The sequence below is a fragment of the Quercus robur genome, chromosome 5 (genome assembly GCF_932294415.1).
Source record: "Quercus robur chromosome 5, dhQueRobu3.1, whole genome shotgun sequence".
Classification (NCBI taxonomy): Eukaryota; Viridiplantae; Streptophyta; class Magnoliopsida; order Fagales; family Fagaceae; genus Quercus; species Quercus robur.
Window position 1 is genome coordinate 8,704,486 of NC_065538.1, and position 24,824 is coordinate 8,729,309.

The 24,824-nt window shown below is 36.5% G+C and overlaps 1 protein-coding gene across 1 annotated transcript; it reads left to right on the forward strand.

The window, feature by feature from the left end:
* Window positions 1-246: 246 nt before the first annotated feature.
* On the forward strand, window positions 247-24,812 carry LOC126725049 (receptor-like protein EIX2). Its single transcript, XM_050429539.1, has 2 exons — window positions 247-3,049; window positions 24,133-24,812. Exon 1 carries the CDS (start codon window positions 277-279, stop codon window positions 2,992-2,994), a length of 2,718 nt encoding a protein of 905 aa, XP_050285496.1. The 5' UTR covers window positions 247-276; the 3' UTR covers window positions 2,995-3,049; window positions 24,133-24,812.
* The last annotated feature ends 12 nt before the right edge of the window (window positions 24,813-24,824 follow it).

Below are 24,824 nucleotides of genomic sequence, written 5' to 3' on the forward strand. Positions count from 1 at the left end.
AAATCCAAATAGATTTTAAACTGGATTCCAATTATTGTCTAAACCAATGCACGGACGGTACATCTCAACACTTGAGTGGTTAGCGTTGATCCTTGTGGGTTTGGCTTAAAATAATATAGAAGCACTAGTCAACAAGTCAAGGTCTTGATTAAAATAATAATATAATAACAAAAAAGAGAAAGGGTTTAAAGAATCACTATATATATTATGACAAGTTAATTACAATATACTCACACTTCAGCTTCTCTTCCTTCAAACTTCTCTTCCTTCGTTACTATGGCCGCCTCTTTTGGAACTCTTCATGTGCTTTTCTTAGTATGGTTCCTTCCCGCTACCTTCAATTTAAGCTTCTTCTTCTTCAAAGTAGAGTCAATCTCAAATGTCTCTTGCAATGAAAAAGATAAGCAAGCCCTTCTAACTCTCAAACGTGGTCTCACTGATCATGGACACGTCCTCTCATCCCGGTCTGACCATAAAGATTGCTGTATATGGGACGGAGTTTTCTGCGACAAGAAAATTGGCCAAGTCACTGAGCTCGACCTCAGTTATTCGAGGTTAGGTGGTGAGATTAGTGGTTCGTTGCTCCAATTAGAACATTTGAATTACTTGGATTTGAGTAACAATGACTTTAATTGTACTCCCATCCCAACTTTCCTGGGTTCAATGTTTAGTCTCACACATCTTAACCTCTCAGGCGCTAACTTCAGTGGACTCATTCCTCATCAGCTTGGGAACCTTTCAAGCCTTCGCTATCTGTCTCTTGGATCTAATTTTGACCTCTATGTAGATAACCTTCGTTGGATGTCTGGTCTCTCTGCCATTCAATACCTTGACCTGAGCTCAGCTGACCTTCACAGAGAAGTTGATTGGCTTCAAATAATGAGTAAGTTCCCATCTCTTTCGGAGCTATACTTGCAAAATTGTCAACTTGATAGCCTGAATCCATCTCTTGGATTTGTCAATTTCACGTCTCTTCGAGTCCTTTTTCTTTCTGATAATCATTTCAATCATGAGATACCTAATTGGTTCTCTAATCTCAGTACAAGCCTCTTAAAGCTTACCATGTACAACAATTCTTTGAAAGGCAATATACCGCCTAGCATTTTCAATTTAGAGAAATTAGAATATCTTGAGCTCGGACTTAATTCTTTAATTGGTCCTATACCTTCTTCCTTTGGGCTTCTCTCTAAGTTAAAATTTCTATCCTTGTATACCAATAAGCTAACTAAACAAATTCCAGAGCCGTTAGGCCAACTTAAGCATCTAACGTTTCTTGATCTTGGAGTTAATTCTTTAAATGGTCCTATACCTTCTTCCGTTGGAAATTTATCTCGTATGAGAGAATTATACCTCGACCAAAATCAGTTGAATGGCACCATTCCAAAGAGTCTTTGGCTTCTCTCTAAGTTAGAGATGTTGTATGTCGGAAAAAATTCTTTAACGGGTACCGTAGATGAAAGGCATTTCAGAAAACTCTCAAAATTAAAGAATCTCTATATGTCTGAAGTAGGTTTGTTCTTTAATGTCAATTCCAATTGGGTTCCCCCCTTCCAACTTGACTATGCCTCCATGAGCTCAATCAAGATAGGTCCTAATTTTCCTTCATGGCTACAATCACAAAAATCCCTCAGGTTTTTAGATATATCCATGTCAGGAATTTCAAGCAAAGTTCTGAGTTGGTTCTGGAATTGGACTTCAAACATTACATTTATCAATCTCTCTAACAACCACATAGAATGTGATGTATCAGACATTTTTCTGAGTTCTACTGTCAAAGTGCTCAATATAGCTAACAACTCATTTTATGGACCCATTTCTACTTTCTTATGCCAAAAGAAATTTAGAAAGAATAAATTAGAGGTTTTAGATGCATCAAACAATCTCTTATCAGGAGAACTTTCTCACTGCTGGAAGTATTGGCAGTCTTTGATCCATTTAAACTTAGGGAGCAACAATCTAGTAGGTAGAATTCCCTACTCCATGGGAGCTTTAGTTAACCTCCAATCATTACGTTTACAAAACAATAGCATCTATGGAGATATTCCTTCATCGTTGAAAAAGTGCTCAAATCTGAGGCTCATTGATATGGGTGATAATCATTTGTCTATCATACCATTATGGATTGGAGAAATGACAAATCTTTTAGTTCTCTGTTTAAGATCAAGTGAATTCAAGGGTTATATACCTCAACAAATATGCCAACTATCTTCTCTTGGAATATTGGATCTTGCAAATAATAGCCTATCAGGATCCATACCAAACTGCTTGAAAAATATTAGCGCCATGGCATTACCAGATTCTTATGATATTTCATTTTCATATTCGGTGCCTTCTGTATATTGGGATATATATTCATTTTATGTTGAGAATGTTCAGTTGGGTCCCAAAGGGAAACAAATGGAATACGAAGAGAACCTCAAATTAGTTAGACTCATAGACCTTTCAAGTAACAACTTGTCTGGATCAATCCCTATTGAAATTTCAGATCTTTCTGAATTGCGTTTTTTGAATTTGTCTCGAAATCATTTGATGGGAAAGATACCAGAAAAAATTGGGAGTATGAAAGAGTTAGAGTCAGTTGATCTCTCACGAAATCATTTATCGGGTGAAATTCCTCCAAGCATGTCTAATTTGACATTTCTTAGTCTCTTGGACTTGTCATACAACAACCTCTCAGGTAGAATTCCTTCAAGCACCCAACTTCAATCATTTGATGCCCTTAGGTACATTGGAAATCCTCAATTATGTGGTGATCCTCTTCCAAAAAGCTGCACAATTGAGGAACAATATTTGAATGGATCACAAATTGGCAATGTTGAAGATGATTCCAAAAACTCCAGCTTCTACATTGGTATGGGAGTTGGATTCGCAACTGGCTTTTGGACAATTTGTGGAGCTCTCTTCTTTAATAGGACTTGGAGGCATGCTTATTTTAGATTTGTCAATGAAATAAAAGATTGGATTTATGTGACTACAATGATAAAGATGAATTGACTGGAAAAGCTAAGAGTCCGCCTTAGTAAGTGAGGCATTGTTATCTAGCCAAAAGGTATTGCTTCAAATTATATGTCCTTAATATTGTTTCTTTTATGTTAATGTTGTAGTAAGCTACTTTGTATATATAATTTAATTCATAGCTAAATATGATTGTCATTTGGATTTTATTTCAAAAATATGACATAACTTCAACAGCAACTCAATTAAATCAACCTGTATATTTCTTGAAATACTAAACAAAATGCATAACCGCATGTGTGGAAAATAAAAGTAAACAAACTAAATTCTTGATTTCAACCAACACACAATAAAGACATATGTCAATGAATAACTAATAAATATAAATCAATAATGTAAGGTTGAATTTATTCAACCATCTAATTGGCTTTATTCCGTGCCAAATTTGCTTGTAATTCAGCATTTAGTAACCCTGTATTTAGGTGGGTTTGTTGTAAGGGTAGTGAGTGAGATAGAGTGAAGATTGCTCAAGAGTGTGCAAGAAAACAGAGTGTCACGGCTGGGACTAGCGGGTGTCTCGCGGCTGCAAGCCGCCAGAAGCAGCACATGTGCCAAGCATGCTGGAAGATGAACAGTCATGCTAGCTGGAGCACTACAGGATAAAACAGGACAACTGGCCATACGGTTAACTCGCGACTGGATCTCGCGACTTAGTCAAGCCGCGAGGTCAAGCCGCAAGCCACCCCTGTTTTGTAAAACCTGACGTTTCACATTCCTCTCCCACTCCAGTATAAATACCCCTTTTACCCACGATTGAAAGAGAGCTTCCAGAGAGAATTTTGAGAGAGAAACCCTAGAGAAAAACAAGATTGTTTCACCCACAATCTATACCTTAGAGTCTCTTCAAATTCCTCTACTCTCTTCCTCTCCATTGTCAAATCCTTGAGAGGCATTATACCAAACCTGGTTCTCACCATCATCATCACTGTGAGATAGTTGTTTGGATTTCTGGGAAGCAGTTAGGAAGGAACCAATCTTCATTGGTTGATGCTATGGTCTAGTAGCGGAATCCGGGAAGCTAGAAAAGAAAAAGGTTCGGCGCAACCTCATTGGAGCAAGAAGCTTGGAGGGCTTAGGTGCACTGGGTAGATTAGGCTTGGAGGGTCTATTGCTGTCCTTGTATCCCAACTGTATTTTCTAGTGGATTGATTACCGCTTGGAGGGCGGCGGAGAGGTTTTACGCCGAGGACTTCGGTTTCCTCTTCGATAACACATCGCGTGTTGTCTTTGTGTTTGCATCTTCCTTCCTCTCTATCTTTGCCTTTTTATTATCTGCTGTATTTTTATTATGTTATGGCTTCGATAGTTTTTTAACCAATTTCGTTATATAGCATATGTTAAGTTTCCGCACACTAGTTGTTTGACATATTGCTTGTATTGGTTAAGTTGTTATTTGGGGGTCTAAACGTTCAAAGGTGTTTTTGTACACGTTTTTGAACTTTCAAATAAGCAGTTGAAACAAGAAACATATAAAATAATAAAAGTATCTCCCCCTAACATGAATAGCCCAACAAAAATATGGCAAGAGCTAAAAAGGTAAATACAATGTGAAGCACCAAGATACAATCTAAACTCCAGAAGCTCTAACCAACAAAAATGCCCTCCCCCTAAAAACAAAAACTCTACAAGTGCTCAAATATGTACTCTCCCTTTTGTGATGGAATGCCAAAGGACAATCAAAATCCATCATCAAAGGAGGTGGCGGTGAGGATCGTCGAAACTGGGCCAACTCTACGTGCAAAGCACAGATCTCATCGAGCACGTCCACCAAAATCTGGCCATGAGCCGTCCGAGCAGTCAAGACATGATCCAACATACGTCGAATGTCTGAATCATCCGAAGTAGTCGGTGAAGGATCATCAGCATGAGCAGCAGCAGCACCAAATGCCTCAACCGTATCAGCACCTATAGAAGAGGGAGGAGGGGGAACAACACCAAATGACGCACCTCTAGGACGCGTATGACCAACTCTCAAGTGAGCAGCCCTCTACTTGAGAAAGGTGGCACCTATGGGAGCTATGACATGAACGGGCTCACCGACAGGGAAATCTACTAGACCAAGAAATAACAAAATCCTATGAAATGAAAATTGGATGGATAAAAGCATGCGCTACGACAAAACTCCTATGAACTTCGTTCAAAGAACGAAGAAACAGATGTGGAAAGCTGATAGACGCACCAGAAACAAAAGTGTACAAGAACACACATCACTCAAGAGGGATGGTGTGGAGATGAGAAATAGGCCACAAAGAATGACACGCTATCCTAAAGAAAAGATAGGCAGTCTCAGTAAGCTTAACAGACGTGATCCGAGAATCAGAACCCCACTGGATAGAAGACCTAGTGATGTATGACATAACGTCATCTAAAGGTGGAGACTCCTCATAGGGATAGATAGGCTCCCTAACAACCGAAACCCCAAGAGCATCAGCCACTATCCGAGGGGTAATGGTGAACTCAACACCTCGTATCCAACTCCTAACAAGGGTGTTGGAATCATAAACGTGGCAAGAGAGATTCGAGAAGAACTCTCTAATCAGGGCGGTCAGGGGTGGATGATCTACCTCTAACAAGGACAACCAACCTTGATTCTTAAGGTTTACCCTAATGGCAGGATCTACCTCATCTAGCACAACAGAACGCTCAGCCCAAATCTTATGCTTACAGTTTAGTTTCTTATAGACCTCTCTACTTTTGTCATTCCTAAATAAATCACTCCTAGAGGGAGACTCAGAGGAAGTGGAGGGGGTCCTATGGACTCTAGTCTTCCTAGGCATGGTGCTAGGATAAGGACAAAGACACAAAGCAAGAAAAACAAAAACCAAGGGAAGACTGCAAGTTAGCAAAAAAAAAAAAATAGAACAAAAATCTATATGATGCATGAATAGTTTAAATGTCATGATGCATGCTCTAATGCAGTGCAATTAAATTCAAATTTAAATCAAGTTCACAAAATTGGCTTGGGCATAGAGTTTCTACCAAAAATTGAAAAACCACTTGCTCATTTTGTAAAAAATTTGACCAATTGATCATTACACAAGTTAGATTACATAAAATAATGATCAATTATATCAATTCAACAAGCCAATTTCATCAATTGAAATCAATTTGAACAAAATCCCCAAATTCGGATAAATACAAACCCTAGAATTTTCAATTTCGCACAACACACAAAATTGATCAAATTAACCATCACAGATCATGATTATAATATTATAGGAACAAAACCCAATGATCAATTGCAGAAAAAGAAGCTTGAATCAACAAAAATCCCAAGTTGAAAAGTTCTGAAAATACCCATGAAATTCATGTAAAAATGTATGAAAACTTGAACTAAAATGCAAAAGGAAGGGCAAAATAGACTTATCGGCTTATTAGAGAGAGGAAAACCTTGCAAAAAATTCGGAGGAAAACGACAAAAAATTGGTAGGTGAGCTTTGTCCAATTCGGAGAGAGAGAGAGAAAAGTTTGAAAAGAACTTTTGAAAAGAAAGTATGAACGAGTCAAATCTGCTTTTTTTAAAAAAAACCTAATTCACGACTTTCGATTGATCGAAACAGATAGAGGCTTCCTTTAAAAATTTTAAAACAATTTCGATTGATCGAAAACAGATTGGATCAATCGAAGCAGACAGAGGCTTCCTTAAGACTTTTAAAACAATTTCGATTGATCGAAAAACAAATTGGATCAATCGAATTAGACAGAGGCTCACAAAATTTTTGAGAAAAAACACGGTTTTTGAAAATAACAAAGACACATTTTAGAAACACCTCAATGCATTGAAATTGATGAACAAAACGCATGAGATGTGATGTAATATTTTTCAAAAACAAAGTTTTAAGCCCAGTTTTCCCAAAATTAAGATTTTCAAGCATTTTCCATAAGATTTTCAAGCATCAAAATTGTTTTGCATAAAAACTCAAAGTAATTGTAAACTTGGTTGGTCAGACCAAAGACACACACAGTAACATGTACAATGTTTAGCAAAGAGTAACTTGTGTAGTGTATGCAACTAGCAAAAGCTTAAGATACATGTGAGGTTATATGAGTATAGCAATCAAACACAAAGCCTATCAAATTCATCACATAGAATTTGAAAGAGACTATTACCAAAAGAGTTACATCATATAACTCCCACATCTCCTAGATCATAAGCTTGCAATCATGTAAGTTTCTTGATTTCGCCTCATATTGTACACACAAATTTTAATTATTCATAAATTTATTAAAAGGGCCAGGATAATGTACACACCAATTTTAGCAATTATTTGATTTAGCTTTAAGTCCAATAATGTATACACCAATTTTAGCATTTAAACCGAGGCTACAGATTATGATCTTTTTGTGCATGTGCTACATTTTCTCGAGTACAAAATCTTACAGTATGCACTAAGGTGTTTATGATTGGCTAGTGAACAGTGGTGAGATGGTTATTTATGCCTTTCTCTAAAGGTTCAAGTCTGACAGTCAAAGACATGTGACTTCAAGATCAAGACAAAGTGATCAAAACCATAAACATCTTTCCCACACAACAAGCACTACAAAGCTTTAACTAGTTAAGTGTAATAAGTAAGCTCATCAAAGCTAAACAAGGTACAAAAGACATGTTATGTGAAAATAAATTAACCAACCTTGTTTTCAAAAACCAAGAAAATAGTGCAAAACACAATTTGCTTCCTATTTCTTTTCTTTTTTTATTATTTATTTTGAAAAAAAAAAAAAAAAAAAAAAAAAAAAAAAAAAAAAAAAACAACCTAGAATGAAATGCATGAATGTTATGCAATGCAAATCCTAGAAACCAAAAAAAAAAAAAAAAAAAATGGTCACAAAGAATAGCAATGAAGCACAAGGACCATGTTAAAAAGACTCAATTAAATTGAGCCTTTTGCATCCAAAAACTTTTTAGATACACCACGAGCATGGTAGTTCTTATTCACATGGGAATGATTTCCAACTCCAGAATTAGAATAAAGGTTTAGAGCCTTTACCAATTCACCAATGAGTACCATAGGATCTTGTGCTTATGGCACAAGTACTTTTGGTATGTTTGCTCTCTTAGTAGCTTGCAGCATGTAACAGTTTGGACATATGTGTCCAAACTTTTCACAAAAATGACAAACCCATACATGCTTATCATGTGGCTTGTCCTTATAAAGGGTAGGCTGCTTAGGTTTAGACTCTTTCAGATCAACCCTAATTTTCCTAGGAGGTGTAACTTCTAAGGGCTTGACAACCTCACTCACAGGGGGTTCAGAAGAAGATGAAGGAACAAAGATAGTGGAATTGGGTGCAGACACATTGATGCTTTCTACAAAACCTAACCCAGTTTTGTCAGAAGGAGACTTTTGAACACAAAGCATATGATCAAGTTTGGAACTAGCAGACCTATTAGATTGTTCTCTAGCAACAGAAAGCTCATGTTCCAAATTCTTAACTATATCAAGTAAAAGCATGTTCTCAGTCTTCACATTATTCAAAAGTTCAGTAGCATCAAACAGTTTAACAAGCAAATTTTTCTTATCAAGCTCAAGAGATGCAATTTTTTTCAAGCCTAATTCAACATTCATAGCATCCTTTGCAGCAACTTTGCAAAGTTTATTGCAAGCTTCTTGAATATTTGCATCCTTAGAGAGTTCCCCATCAGAAGGTTTCTCTTCACCAGATATGCTTTCATTGACTACAGCAGTAGTAGTGAAGACAATGAAGTTTCCATCCTCGTCACAACTAGACTCATCATCAGAAACTTCACCATCACTAAAGGTTACAGTCATAGCCTTACCCTTAGACTTCAAGTAAGTAAGACATTCAGATTTCATATGACCATACCCTTGACATCCAAAACATTGAGGACCTATAGAATTATTTGAAGATTGACCTACTTTTTCTCTAGGTTTATCAGTGTTGTTAACCTTAGTGGGATCATTCTTCCTAAAGTTTCTAGGTTCAACAGTATTCTTATCTGTTGCCCTTCTGTTGTTGTTTCTAAGAAAATTCCTAAAGTTTTTGGCAAGGTAAGCAATCTCTGTAGCAGAGAGCTCATCATCAAATCCACCAACATCAATATCATCAACTGACTTAAGAGCCATTGATTTAGATTGGCTAGTCTTAGGTAGGTCCAACTCATAGGATTGAAGAGATCCTACAAGTTCATCAACAGTGATGGAGTCCACATCCTTGCTTTCAGTGATGGCAGTCACCTTGGGTCTAAAATCTTCAGTCAAAGATCTAAGAATCTTCCTAATAATTTTAGGTTGATCATAGATTTCACCCAAGTTTTATGCAGAATTAATAATATCATTAAATTTAGCATAGAATTCATCAAAAGATTCATCATCAAACATCCTAATGCTTTCAAATTTAGAGGTTAACTGCTACAATTTGTTGATTTTGACAGCCTTTGTGCCTTCATACACAGTCTGGAGAATATTCCAAGTAGTATGAGCAATATCAACATTAGAGATTCTCTTAAATTCCGCCATAGAAACAACGGTAAAGATAGCATTCATAACTTTGCTATTGAACGCGGCTACTTCTTTTTGAAAAGTTTGTCACTCACTAACAGGAGTAGTGGGCTTCTCCCATCCGTATTCTACGGTGATCCAAACTCTCTTATCAATTGATTTCAGGAATGCTTTCATACTTACTTTCCAATAAGCATAGTCATTCCCACCAAAGTGTAAAGTGAGGAGGAATAACAAGAGAATGTTCATGTTCCATGACAATAAGGGTCAAGGATCAGCTCAGTGATCAAAAGATCAATAAACAAGAGAGTAACCCACTCTGATATCACTTGATAGTTTTTAGACCCCTTAAAAACACAATTAGATTAACCAAGGTAATTAGCCAAGTTGTTACTTAGTCCAAATTTCAAATCTAGGTTATCACAATCAAACAATCATATCATGCAAAGCAGCGGAAAGATAAATAACACAATGATATAATCACCTAGGAAACCAAATCGATAAAAACCTGGGAGGATTTATCCTAACTATCCTCAAGGTAAACTTAAATCCACTTACGGAAGAATCGAAGTTGTTCAACAGGACTTAGACCATTAGCATCCTATTGCTACCCATCAGTAGAAACTTATTGACACGACCATGTGCAAGCTCCGAAACCACGGACTCCTTCTTTCTTGGATTCTCCAGCAAGTACAAGCACACCCGCTTGTGTTTCTTTAAGTTCTTATGGCAGCAACTGAATGATCATCAAGTTCTCGAACGAATCTCCTTCTTGATAATCCTAAGCTTGTGTAAAGGAAAGCTTCTCACAGATCTCACAAGAGATTTACACAAACAGCAATATAAGCAACACTAAAACGTGGCTAGGGTTTGCCTTATATACCTAGGGCAAAAATACAAAACCCTGAATGTTTTAAATAAACTAGGGCTGAGTTGGAATTTCGCAGAAAATGCATTCTGCCCGAATTTCTTTTGATCGAGCCTAAACTTCGATCGATCGAACCAGGCCGAAATGCTTTATTAAATCTACATCAACTTAAATCCAACTTTACATAAATGAACCAATTTTGAGTAAGTCTAAACACGACTAAACATCTTGTTTTGATCATGGTTTGCTAACAATACATATTAGAGTTCTAAATACATAAAATCCTAAGTTTTTAGAACCTAACAACTGTATTGTTCAAATTTACTACAACAATTGTCTTCTATATATATATATATATATAATACAACAATTAAAGTAAGTGACCATTTCTATGGCATGGTGGCCTAAAGACATCAAATGACAATACAAAGAAATAATAAAAGTGACATGAAGATAACAAAGAAATTTATAATACCTAGAAATAATTTCATTATGTTTTCATAAAAAAAACCATGAGTTTCAATATGTATATATAAAAGATAGAAATTTTACTCTAACCTAATTTAAGTGTATATGTGCGTGAAGTTCCGTCTTAAAAATTTGAACCCTGACTCTTACTCCCCCCACCCACCCCACAAGAACTTAACTTTGTACTTGTAAAGTGACCATTATGTCAGGGATACGCAATAATTGTATGAATTTCAATATGAGAGTACTAAGTAACGGTGCATAAGAATTTGGGCCTCTATTTTATTATAACGTTACTGGGTTTGATCTTATTTGTTAATGAACATGGGCCTTAAAGGGGGGAAACAAACCCCCCCCCCCCCCCCAAAAAAAGGCTATTTTTTTCTTCTCGTTTGTTGTAAAAATGATGGTTAATTATAGATATGCTAAATATAACAACTCTTTTTGTCAATCTCGGAATAAACTTTGTTGAAGTATAGAAGAATATTTTAATTTTTATAGCACACATTGGATTATAAACTACTTAAATTATATCTTTAGTTGTGATTACATTATATATATATATATATATATTTATTTATTTATTTATATATGTATATATAATTTTATTTGGCTCCTCTAAAGAAAAAGTCTTGATTCCACCACTGAATAAAGGGTTTTAAATAGATTATAAAATGCAACTAGAAAATAACAATGGTATTTCTATTTGCAATAGTATGTAGTGGTGGAGCTACTTGAAGACTGGTGTGTGTGTGTGTGTGTGTGTGTGTGTGTGTGTGTGTGTGTGTGTGTGGGGGGGGGGGGGGGGGGGGGGGGCTTGGCACCCCCAAAATTTTGTAAAAAATTAAGAATATTTTTTTTTGGAAATAATTTTAATTTTTTTTTTTTTAAATAACTATATCATTTTGGCCTCCCATACCTAATAATATACATATATATATATATATATTTAAGAAAGTCTAAAAATAAACATTGTAAGGACACAATTTGTAACGACCCATAATAATGTTGGGTTCGCACGTAAAAAGGCCCAAACAATATCACTTATAGAGCGTGGGTTTGAAAGGCTAGATTTTGGTCACCAGGCGAAGGTTAGTCATTTTGTTCATACAGAATTAGGCCGTGTTCGCTCGAGGAATCTTTCTCCTTGAGGCGGTCTGGGAGGCCCTGGTTCTTGGCCTTTTTTCCCAGCCCCCTTCTTGGTGCATCAACCTTCACATTATATAGCCCTTCTTGGTTGATCTTAACCCTCCACTTGTTGATCAGGCAGGTGCCTACTTCAGTACCCGTCCCATCAGCTGTCCCTCCTTGCTTTTTGTTAGTTGCGATGATCGAAGTCACCCTGTCCAGGCGTCTTTTCTCATTAACATGGTTAGGACGTTGGCGGGTGCATTTAATGCGGAGGGGACGCATTTACCCTGAACCAGTTTCGCACCGTACCCCCACGTGGATCCCATTCTACTCGCATCTCCTTCAGGGGGCTTTTTGGGGACAGCCTTCAACGAGATGTTGCTCTTCCCTTTGAAGTCTTGGAGTGCCGAGGATAGGGTCATCCTCGGCTGTGCCCCCGGCAATTCGGCCTTTCCCCATTCCTCCTCGGCAAATACCCTCCTCGGCACGGGCCCTGGGCCCTAGTAGAGCGTGGGCCGGATTATAAGTTCCCTGGCCCCACAAACATAATTTTTATTTAAATAAAATACAATCCATAAATACATATGTCAACAAATTACAATAATTAAATATTCAGCTTCTTTAAAGTGAACACATAGGTATTTTAATATTTACCTCAACAAATAAAAAGGGAAACAATTTCTAATTTTCATCCCAACACATTATCTAGGGCTTACTTGTTGTTGAGGACTGTTTTTTCGGCCCACGTGGCATTACTTCATTGGCACCCCATGCCACATCAACATATTATTGGTTTTTTTGGGTAAATCTATTTAAAGCCCAAAATAAGCTCATATCTCATTCAACGACATGGATTAGGCTCACATGGCTCGTAAGATCCTTACTTCAAGAGGCGGATTCATGGTCCACATTTCCTCTTCATCAATTGGGATCAGAACCCCACAACATTATCGACATCAACATATGGATTGGGCTTAAGCAATGAATCAAAGCTCACGACCCATATTACCTCTCTTACACTCATGGCAAGCGGCTTCTTCAACAAGAGCCCACATTTAGAAAAAAATAACAATAAAACCTGAGGTACGTCATTTCATCTTCGGCTTATGACCCAAGCTCATAAGTCTCTTTGGGGAAACTTTGGGAGTCATGGTTTGGAGGGCCAAGAGGTATTTTCAATAAAGCTCCAGCGGTTTAAAGTTGATAAAAGAAACATGTTACTTAGCGTGTCTTCTCCAACTCCCTAAACTCTTACGAGTTCGTGTGTAGCGGGTAACATATGGTAAGCATCTCTTATCACATAACACTTTAAATGATAAAATTCCCCATTGTTCTTTTCCTAAAACTTAATATTTATCATGTGACAAACACTTAATATCTCCAGCCATCTAACTGCTGGGTAACTGTTCATTCATTCCCCAGCTGTTGCTATACAAATTTAGAAACTTCATTATATTATTCTACATAAATCTCATCACTTCTTTTAGCTAAAATCCAACTCAAACACTGGCCTAATCTAATTAGCTATCTTTTATGTCCAACTATATACAAAATATTCATGATATCTTTTATACCTAGCTGCTGTCTGCCACAATCAGACCATATATGTCTCTGCCAGCTGCTAGAGCAGAGCATTAAATACTCTTCTTTCTCACCAAGATTATGTTACAACACAATTAGACATTGACCAAATCTCTAAAGCTTCCTTAGCCTTCAACCAATCTTTCTATTACTTGCTAGAAATGTGTTGTAATGGAACCTTGAACCAAAAACACAAACACCCTAAAAGGAAACATTTCCAGCTGAACCCTAGCAGCGCATTCAGCACTTGACACCTGGTTGGAAGTGATATCATCAACCATTTAATGCTGAAATTCCAGCAACCAGCTGTTATACCCAAAATAGCAAGATACCCATCAAAGTGATCTTACCATTTTTCAGCCAAATCCATCCAATAAATGTTGAATGTCCTCTCCAGCAGTCTAAAATCATCCATCTGACCTCATTAGCTTCTGCCTAAAGCACAAAGCTTTTCCTGACAACTGGAATAGCCTTTTCAAAGTAGCTATGATAGCTGACCCAACAGCCTGAGCATTATTGATTTTCCACATTTGGCTAAAACCGAAACCAACTATTGAAACTACCTTTCTCTTGCTAAAATACCTTCCTTATCTGTTACTTTTTCCCCAGTAACTCTTACCCAAAATAGCAAGAATATCTTAAAGTTAAACATACCATTTTTGGCCAAATCTTAAGATGGATTCTCTGAAGATTCATTGTTGTTTGGGACAGATTTTGGCTGATATTCTTTGCTAAAATACCCCTTTAAACTTAGCTAAATGGGACCCTTCATCAACACCTCAAAGGGGGACACCAATGGAGAAGAACTCTCTCATAAACTTCTCTCTTCCTCTAATTATCTACTGAAGCTCTTAATGAAGTACTGAACTTCTAAGTTTTTAGTTTCCAAATTAGGAACTAAACTCTTCAGCCCTTAGCTCATAAATGCCTTCATAAGCTCTCATACATCCTCTAGCACTAAATCCAATAGCTTTGCTAAACACACTACAAAACTATTACTCTCTTATACGTATTATCTCACTTTCCATATTCTGAAAGTACATATATCTTGCTGCCCATATCTCTAAGCATCTCTTTCTTCACCTCTTTTACACAATCTCATATACACTTACTACACCATTACATATAACACACCATAACTCTTCTAAACTCCACTCTCATACTCTCTCACTCTGAAACACTACTGTTTTGCTATCCATAAACACACCTCAATACTCTTCTACACTTATCTTACTGCTCCTATCTCCAAATGCCTAAACTCATTTTCATACTCTTCTCTTACAAAATCTTTCCTCTTGGAAAGCAATCTCTACAACATCTCCAGCAGTTATAATCTCATATTTTTACTATCTTTAACCACCATATCTCTCATACTTCCATATATCACACATATTATAAATACTACATCCCACAAAACATCTATATCTTTTAGCATCTCCACACTTATCAAGAGATATCAAACACTCATACTAAAAGCCTTTCTTATGGAAGGCATAAACTTCTATTACTAAAGCCCTTCTCCTAGAAGGTACCAAGACCTCATATCAAAGCCTTTCTCTTAGAAGGCACAACTACTTCTTATAAAAGCCCTTCTTTTAGAAGGCATAACTACTTCTTACATAAAGCTCTTCTCTTAGAAGGCACAAATACTTCATACAAAAGCCCTTCTCATGGAAGGCAACACTATTCATAACTTCACAACAACTACAAGAGTATTGTCAAAGGGAAAAATCATTTAAGTGCATGATAAGAAGAGCAAGCTTAACCAGCCCCTACACACAGCTAGGCATACTCTATCTCCCTCTAGTTGCACCCATTTTTCCCCTTCAATCTTGAAGTTGTCATGACAAACTGCCTCTTTACCGCTAGGGTCACCTGCTAGGATATTATCAACTTACAGAAGCTATAAAGCTGGGTTACAAACCATATAAAGATAAGTGACTTTACTTCCTTATCTTTAAATTTACATAATTAAGTATATGATTACTTCACATTTAAATGCAAATTAATTTATTCCAACTACTATTACAACTATTAACCGAGGCTTAAACTCATTTAAATGCATGATAAACTAGCCTCTACCACTGGCATTCTGTTGGAATCCTATCAACCCACTAATGCTACATAGCTAGGCTACAAACCATACAAAGATAAGTAACTTTGCTTCTATATCTTTAAATTTACATCATTAAGTACACGATTACTTTACTTTTGAATAAATACTATATTTCAACTATTATTACAATTACTATTCAAAGCTATCATATCAAAACACATATTATATATTTATTCGACCATTATCACGATTCTTAGACTTTGGCTTTAATGATTTTATAGGCTTAAAAAATACGCCAGTAGCCGTTGGACCACGTGGCCCAATGTTGAGTTCCGGATGCAACTCCCCAAAAAGAACCCGGGCCTAGTAAGGTCATCCCTCCAATGGATCACACGTGGCTGGGCATCCGAAAAAGGCCTCCAAACATTTGCTGACTCCACTAGGGAGATACATGTATTGCCATGTCATGCCTCTAAAGTCTAGAATCACATGTCATAAAGGAGAACTCGACTCCAAATACTCAAAGTGACTTGATCCAGCAGCTCGCGGCGCTGAGTCACAACAATATTATCTTATATTTATTCACGGAAATGCTATTCTGCATGCCTTTCTCTCTATACTTCGAGCTGCACAAAGGCTTGCAACATGCTTATTATGAGCTTATTGACTCCATAAAAGATGCTCTTTCATCATTCCAGCCATAGAGGGCTTCAACGGCAGAAAACCCTCTTACCGCTAGAGATATTCACTGTTATCCATCATCCAAGCCACAGAGGGCCTCAGCAGCAGGAAACCCTCTTACTGCTGGAGATATTCACTATTATCCATCATCTCAGCCATAGAGGGCCTCAACAGCAGAAAACCCTCTTACTGCTAGGGATTTGCACTCTTATCCGTCATTCCTCCATAGAGGGTCTCAACGGTAGAAACCTCTCTTACTGCTGGACATATACATTGATATCCATCATCCCAGCCACAGAGGACCTCAATAATAGAAAACCCTCTTACCGCTGGAGATATGCACTCTTATCCGTCATTCCAATCACAGAGGGCCTCAGTAGCAGGAAACCCTCTTATTGCTAGAGATATTCATTATCATACTTCATCCCAACCACAGAGGGCCTCAGCAACAGAAACCCCTCTTACCACTAGGGGTCTCCGTTATTATCTATCATTCCAGCAATAGAGGGTCTCAGCAGCAGAAACCCCTCTCACCGTTGGAGGTTTTCACTATTATCCATTATACCAGCCACAGAGGGCCTCAATAGCAGAAATCCCTCTTACCATTGGAGATCTTTCCTATTATCTATCATTCCAGCAACAGAAGGCCTCAACGGCAAAAACCCCTCTTACCGTTGGAGATCTTAGCTACTATTAGTCATTCCAGCCACAAAAGGCCCCAGCAGCAGAAACTTCTCTTACCACTGGGGGTCTCTGTTATTATCTATCATTCAAGTGACAGATGGACTCAGCAATAGAAACTCCTCTTACTGCGAGGCATACTTATCTCTTCAACAAGAGAGAGCCTCATACAGCTAGGTAGATCTATTGTTATCTAGTAGTCCAACAAGAAAAGGTCTAATCAACAGTAACCCTTTTTATTGCTGGACATGTTCATCTCTCCAGCAGCAAAGGGCCTCAGCAACAGATTACCCTTTTTTGGCTACACTATTACCCAGCAATTTAATATCAGAGGGCTTTATCAGCAAACCCTCATACAGCTAGGCAGATCTATTATTATCTAGCAATCTAATAAGAAAGGGTCTAATTGACAGCAACCCTTTTTATCGCTGGACATATTCATCTCTCCAGCAGCAAAGGGCTTCAGCAATAGATTACCCTTCTCTGACTGCACTATTACCCAACAATTCAACAACAAAGGGCTTGATCAACAGTAAACCCTCATGCTGCTAGACATATTCATTGTTATCCATCACTTCTGCAACAACAGGCCTCATCAAGCAGGAGGCCCTTATTTTGCTGAACAATCTATTCTCTTCCCCAGCAGTTCAATCAAAAAAGCCACCAATAGAAAACACTTCTTTAGCTGGATGAATTATTACATCTCAAATCCTTATTTATCCACTCACCAAATACAAAATACTCAAATAACCCCCACAAATACTTCCCACATATTACCCAAATACTCTCTGTACACAAGCCCATAAATTGCCTTGGGCCCTCTCACAAATATTACCCATTATATCCCACATATCATCTAACTTAAATTCTCCATAAATAATACTCATCATATTACTACCAAAATTGGGCCGGAAAATTACATTATCTCCACAAAGAGTCCAAACTCCCTAAAGTCCCACTACGATGTGCCTAATTCAAAGTCCAACCACGATGTGGCAAATTCAAAATCCCACTACGATGTGGCAAATTCAAAGCCCACTACGACATGGCAAATACAAAGCCCGCTACGATGCGGCACTATTTACAAAGCCCGCTATGATGTGGCACTACTTACAAAGATTGTTGCTACATGGCACCATAAACCCCGTTGCTACAGGGCACCTCTAAAACTCATTGCTACACGGCACTCTTACAAAGCCCGTTGCTACATGGCACCTCTAAAGCCCATTGCTACACGGCACCTCTAAAACCCATTACTACACGGCACCTTAAAGGCCGTTGCTACACGGCACTCTTTCTAAGCCCGTTGCTACATGGCAATATTTTTACAAAATCTCAAACTATTTATAAAAGCCCAAATGTTGATTTGGCACCTATTTTACAAAGCCCAAATACTATTTTGGCACCAACTTTTACAAAGCTCAAATACTAATTTGGCACCTATTTACAAAAGCCCAAATATTATTTTTGGCAACTACTCATAAAGCCCAAATGTTAATTTGGCACCTATTTTACAAAAGCCTAAATACTAATTTGGCACTTATTTTTATAAAAACCAAATACTAATTTGGCACCTATTTACAAAAGCCCAAATGCTAATTTGGCACCTATTTTTATAAAGCCCAAATACTAATTTGGCACCTATTTACAAAAGCCCAAATATTATTTTTGGCAACTACTCATAAAGCCCAAATGTTAATTTACCACCTATTTTACAAAAGCCCAAATATTAATTTGGCACCTATTTTTACAAAAACGAAATACTAATTTGGCACCTATTTACAAAAGCCCAAATACTAATTTGGCATCTATTTACAAAAGCTCAAATGCAAATTTGGCACCTATTTTTACAAAACTCAAATACTAATTTGGCACCTACTTATAAAAGCCCAAATATTATTTTTGGCAACTACTCATAAAACCCAAATGTTAATTTGCCACCTATTTTACAAAAGCTTAAATACTAATTTGACACCTATTTACAAAAGTCCAAATACTATTTTCGGCAACTAGTCATAAAGCCCAAATGTTAATGTGTTACCTATTTTACAAAGCCCAAATACTATTTTGGCACCAACTTTTACAAAGTCCAAATATTAATCTGGCACCTATTTACAAAAGCCCAAATATTATTTTTGGCAACTACTCATAAAGCCTAAATTTTAATTTGGCATTTATTTTACAAAAACTCAAATACTAATTTTGGCACCTATTTTTACAAAGACCAAATACAAATTTGGCACCTATTTACAAAAGCTCAAATACAAATTTGGCACATATTTACAAAAGCCCAAATGCTAATTTGACATCTATTTTTATAAAACCCAAATACTAATTTGGCACCTATTTACAAAAGCTCAAATATTATTTTTGGCAACTACTCATAAAGTCCAAATGTTAATTTGGCACCTATTTTACAAAAACCCAAATACTAATTTGGCACCTATTTTTACAAAGACCAAATACTAATTTGGCACCTACTTACAAAAGCCCAAATACTAATTTGGCACCTACACATAAAGCCCAAATGTTAATTTGCCACCTATTCTACAAAAGCTCAAATACTAATTTGGCACCTATTTACGAAAGCCCAAATACTATTTTTAGCCACTACTCATAAAGCCCAAATGTTAATTTGGCACCTATTTTACAAAGCCCAAATACTATTTTGGCACCAACTTTTACAAAGCCCAAATACTAATTTGGCATTTATTTACAAAAGCTCAAATATTATTTTTGGCAACTACTCAAAAAGCCCAAATGTTAATTTGGCACCTATTCTTACAAAGACCAAATGCTAATTTGGCACCTATTTTTACAAAGCCCAAATACTAATTTGGCACCTATTTGCAAAAACCCAAACACTAATTTGGCATCTATTTACAAAAGTTCAAATGCTAATTTGGTACTTATTTTTACAAAGTCCAAATACTAATTTGGCACCTACTTACAAAAGCCCAACTATTATTTTTGGCAACTACTCATAAAGCCCAAATGTTAATTTGACACCTATTTTACAAAAGCCCAAATACTAATTTGGCACTTATTTACAAAAGTCCAAATACTATTTTTGGCAACTACTCATAAAGCCCAAATGTTAATTTGGCACTTATTTTACAAGCTCAAATACTATTTTGACATCAACTTTTATAAAGGCCAAATACTAATTTGGCACCTATTTACAAAAGCCTAAATATTATTTTTGGCAACTACTCGTAAAGCCCAAATGTTAATTTGGCACCTATTTTATAAAAGTCCAAATACTAATTTGGCACCTAATTTTACAAAGACCAAATACTAATTTGGCGCCTATTTACAAAAACCCAAATACTATTTTGGCACCTATTTACAAAAGCCCAAATGCTAATTTGGAACCTATTTTTACAAAATCCAAATACTAATTTGGCACCTATTTACAAAAGCCCAAATATTATTTTCAACAACTACTCATAAAGCCCAAATGTTAATTTGGCACATATTTTACAAACGCCCAAATACTAATATGGCACCTATTTTTACAAAGACCAAATACTAATTTGGTACCTATTTACAAAAGCCCAAACACTAATTTAGCACCTATTTACAAAAGTCCAAATACTAATTTGGCACCTATTTTTACAAAGCCCAAATACTAATTTGGCACCTACTTACAAAGGCCCAAATATTATTTTTGACAACTACTCATAGAGCCCAAATGTTAATTTGGAACCTATTTTACAAAGCCCAAATACTAATTTGGCACCTATTTACAAAAGCCCAAATACTATTTTGGGCAACTACTCATAAAACCCAAATGTTAATTTGGCACCTATCTTACAAAGCTCAAATACTATTTTGGCAACTATTTATAAAAGCCAAAACACTATTTTGGCAACTATTTATAGAAGCTCAATATTATTTTGGCAACTATTCATACTACTCAAAAGCCCAAGTACTATCCTTGGCAATATTTTATCAAAAGCCCAAACACTAGTTTGACAAAATTTTACAAATACTCAAAAGCCCAAGTACTATCCTTGGCAATATTTTATCAAAAACCCAAATGCTAGTTTGGCAAAATTTTACAAATACTCAAAAGCCGAAGTATTATCCTTGGCAATATTTTATCAAAAGCCGAAATGCTGGGTTGGCAAAATTTTACAAATACTCAAAAACCCAAGTACTATCCTTGGCAATATTTTATCAAAAGCCCAAATGCTAGTTTGGCAAAATTTTACAACAACTCAAATAAGCCCAAGTAGTATCCTTGGCAACATTTTTTCAAAAGCCCAAATACTAGTTTGGCAAAATTTTTACAAATACTTAAAAGCCCAAGTACTACCCTTGGCAATATTTTGGAAAAATTTTACAAAGCCCAAGTACTACCGTTGGCAATATTTTACAAAAGTCCAATGCTATTTTGGCAATATCTTACCAACAACCAAAAACTACTACTTTTTTTTTGACAAATAATTATTTCATAAAAGCCTAAATATTATTTGGCAACTAATATTATATTATACTCAAAGCCCAAAGTTAATACTTTGGCAACAATATATTTCAAAAGTCCATGATTCAAGTCCATGACAAAACTATTTTATCAATGGAATTCAATCCCATATTAAAAGCCCATGGCAATTACTTATCAAAGCCCATGGTAAATCTCATGGCAATTATCTCTATGTCACTAAAATCTCATGGCAATTATCTCTATTTCACTAACATACAGGTTATCATTCAAGGCCTAAATTCAAGAAATGGAGAATTTTGCAAGAGAACCTTCTTAATCCATCTCGAATCATGCCAACATTTTGCTACATTACTCTTCAGCCTACTTCCATTGCTACATGGGGAATCTTTGCTAAAAAATGTTCTCATGAAGAATTAAGGAGCACTCTTGCTGCCCTCCACAAACAAAAATCAAATCCAAGTCTTACTTGAATACATCCAGCAATTCCATGGCACTATTCCAAGCTACCTACTGCTATATCTTCACATCACACAATCTACCCAGCTGCTGCAAAGGTCTGAAAAGTTACTGCACCAGCAAAAGTCTTGCACTGTTGGGAAGCAAGATGAGTACTCCATAGTCTTTGTTACTTCTGATCATAACCCAGCGAATGGTGAAAAATGCAAGAAGCCAATGGCCAACAACTTGACAAGAATCCACCTACCTCTGGGAAAGATGAAGTAGTCTCCAAACTATTCAAGTCCAACAGAGAATCATCTACCAACATTTCCAAGTGGCACCCTTATGATTAGTCTAGCTAGATGTAGCATCTTGCTTTCTCGAAGGTTTTATGCGGTTGTTTACTAGCTATCAACCAAAGAAAGTGCTCTTTTTCTGTTTAAATGAGTTCAACTGATTTATATGCATACATACATAGATACATACATACATACATACATACATACATATATATATATATGTATGTATGTATGTGGGTCAACTGATTTAAATGAGTTCAACTGTTTAAAGTGATTCGTGGTTCAAATAAAAAAGGATCTATATCATCTACATTCTTCATAATTAATCTGTGGGTCAACTGAAAAGAATCTATATCTATATCAGTAGCAGTTTTGGTAAGATTCTTAAGCTAGCATAATTAGGAAGCTAAGCTTGTACCCATATGTAAACAGGTGTGTGATACACAACTAAATAAAAAGCTCTCACTGGAGACAATCTTTTATGCTAAAAGCATTTAATTTTGATTTATCTGTCACCACAACATGTTTTGAATGGCTATATATTGCTCAATTGTTAGACATGCCATGATGAATCAATGATTTATGATAATAGAATATGGAATAGTAGGTAGTACTAAATGGCCTCAACTTTTGTTCTGGAATGTAAGGAAATCATCATTCACATCATTGTCCTATCACCTATGTATTGCTTGTGTAGAAGCACTGATGAGACCTTGATCGAGTTTAAAAGAATACGGTTGCTACGACATGAATTATGTAAAATTCACAGTTTAAAAGTCTTAATTATGTAAGTTTTTATCATAAGATTTTTGTGCTTTTGTCTCTTAATGTACTTGAAAGTTTTTCCACCTTTCTAAAACTTTCACTCTGAATCAAATTATTGGCTTAAGGTTGTACATACCCATTTCAGATCATTACCAGACCAGGTAGAGCTGACACAAACCAAAAGACCTATCTCCAAATCGTACCTTAATTAGATTATACCCAGCAAAGGGACTTGACTAGAATTTAAATTAAAAGGACAGCAATAGAGGGTAGAGAACCTGACCATACAACAAACTTGATTATATATTACTAAGGAATGTGTAAATAGTGCCATGGGTCCCGTGAATAGTGCACAGGACCCACTGAATAGTGCATATTCCCACTTGTGGCGCTCTTCTCAAAAAAAAAAAAAAATGTGAAACGCAAATCGCTGGGTTTTCATCAGTATCCAAACAAATACTAAGCATATCATCTGAGACATGTTCATCTTTATAGTAATCAGACTTGAGAAGGCAAACAACTGTGCTGACATGGTTGAAAGTTGTAGAAGGTAGCCTGCTTAGTGCTTAGATTGGTAAGCCCTCCTGTTTTACTTGCTATCATTGTTGTATTACATCTAGAATTAAAGTTTTCTCATATTATTCCCATTGGGTTTATTATTTAGAAGGATGTATCATAATCATAGTGGAAAGATGTTAAGCTTTCATAATCATAGGAATTTAAAGTTATCTTGACACTTCGACTTGGAACAACACTAGGTTAGGGAGTGATACTCTCCTGAGGTGTCTGGTCAAATTTTAGTCACCCCTATCTCAAGGTAAGGAGCTATAGATGAGCTGATATGGCCTCAATCATATAAGGTCAAAATAAGCTACCATTGAAAGTAGGGGAACTTAGGTTATAGGAGACATTTTTGTGTGGATTGAAGCTTCCTTTGAAGTTAATAATTTTTGTGTGGAACGCATGAGGACTTACTCATCAAATCAAAATAGTGAAACGACACATAGTGAGTGACAGTGTGTCCTACGCAATGAGGAAGAGGAAAACTTGGATCTTTTATCCCTTAAGTGCTCATGCTATCTTGTTTGGATTAGATTTGAGCCTTGGAACTGAGTTAATTTCTCCTTGCTCTTTGAAGCAGTGGCTGGCTCAATGGATGGAGGATCCAGATTTGTATAGATTGATGTTTAAGGGTGCAAGACAGCGTGCTTAAGAAGTGATAATGCTTTGTTTTGCAGGTATGCATAAGCCTCTATTGCACATCAAGCAGATCAGAGTGACTGCAGGAAAGTACCAAGGCAAGTGTATCCAGTTCTGGAGGATTGTGGGTGTTGTTGACAATTGAAGGACACTAGCAGAGATGGTGTGGATGGGGTGGTTTTGGCTATGAAGCCAAATCATGTGATGGCAAGCTATTGCAGTTCTTCCATATGCAACCAAATGGCATGTACCTAGATGCCTGGCTGTGCAAAAAGCATTAACTGAGGCTATATAGCTTGATTTTTGCAGAATTATTTCAGCAATATCTAGAGTGGAGGATCTCTTTTTGAGAAAGAAAGTCCCTTGGCAAATTTTTGTGCTGATTGAAGACCACAAGTGCATGGAAGTTGGTGAACGCTAGTGGTTATGTATGTTGTGCATAAGAGAGTCATTGCAGATCTTGGGGCCTTGGCTACTCTTGCTTTCTAATCTTATAAACATTTTTGGACTCTACTAATAGCCAACCATTCTGATATTATTGTATCTAAAAACCAAACCAGAAAAAAATGTTATCTTTATACCTTTTTTGGACTTATTTAAGCCTTGGGCATATGTCTGTGTGCATTCATTAACCTTTTAAGACATTACATAAGAGATTTGTTTCTTCGTGTAAATTCCTGTTAAAGCAAATAAGAGCAATTGACTTGACCATTTAAAATTGCTTGAGACC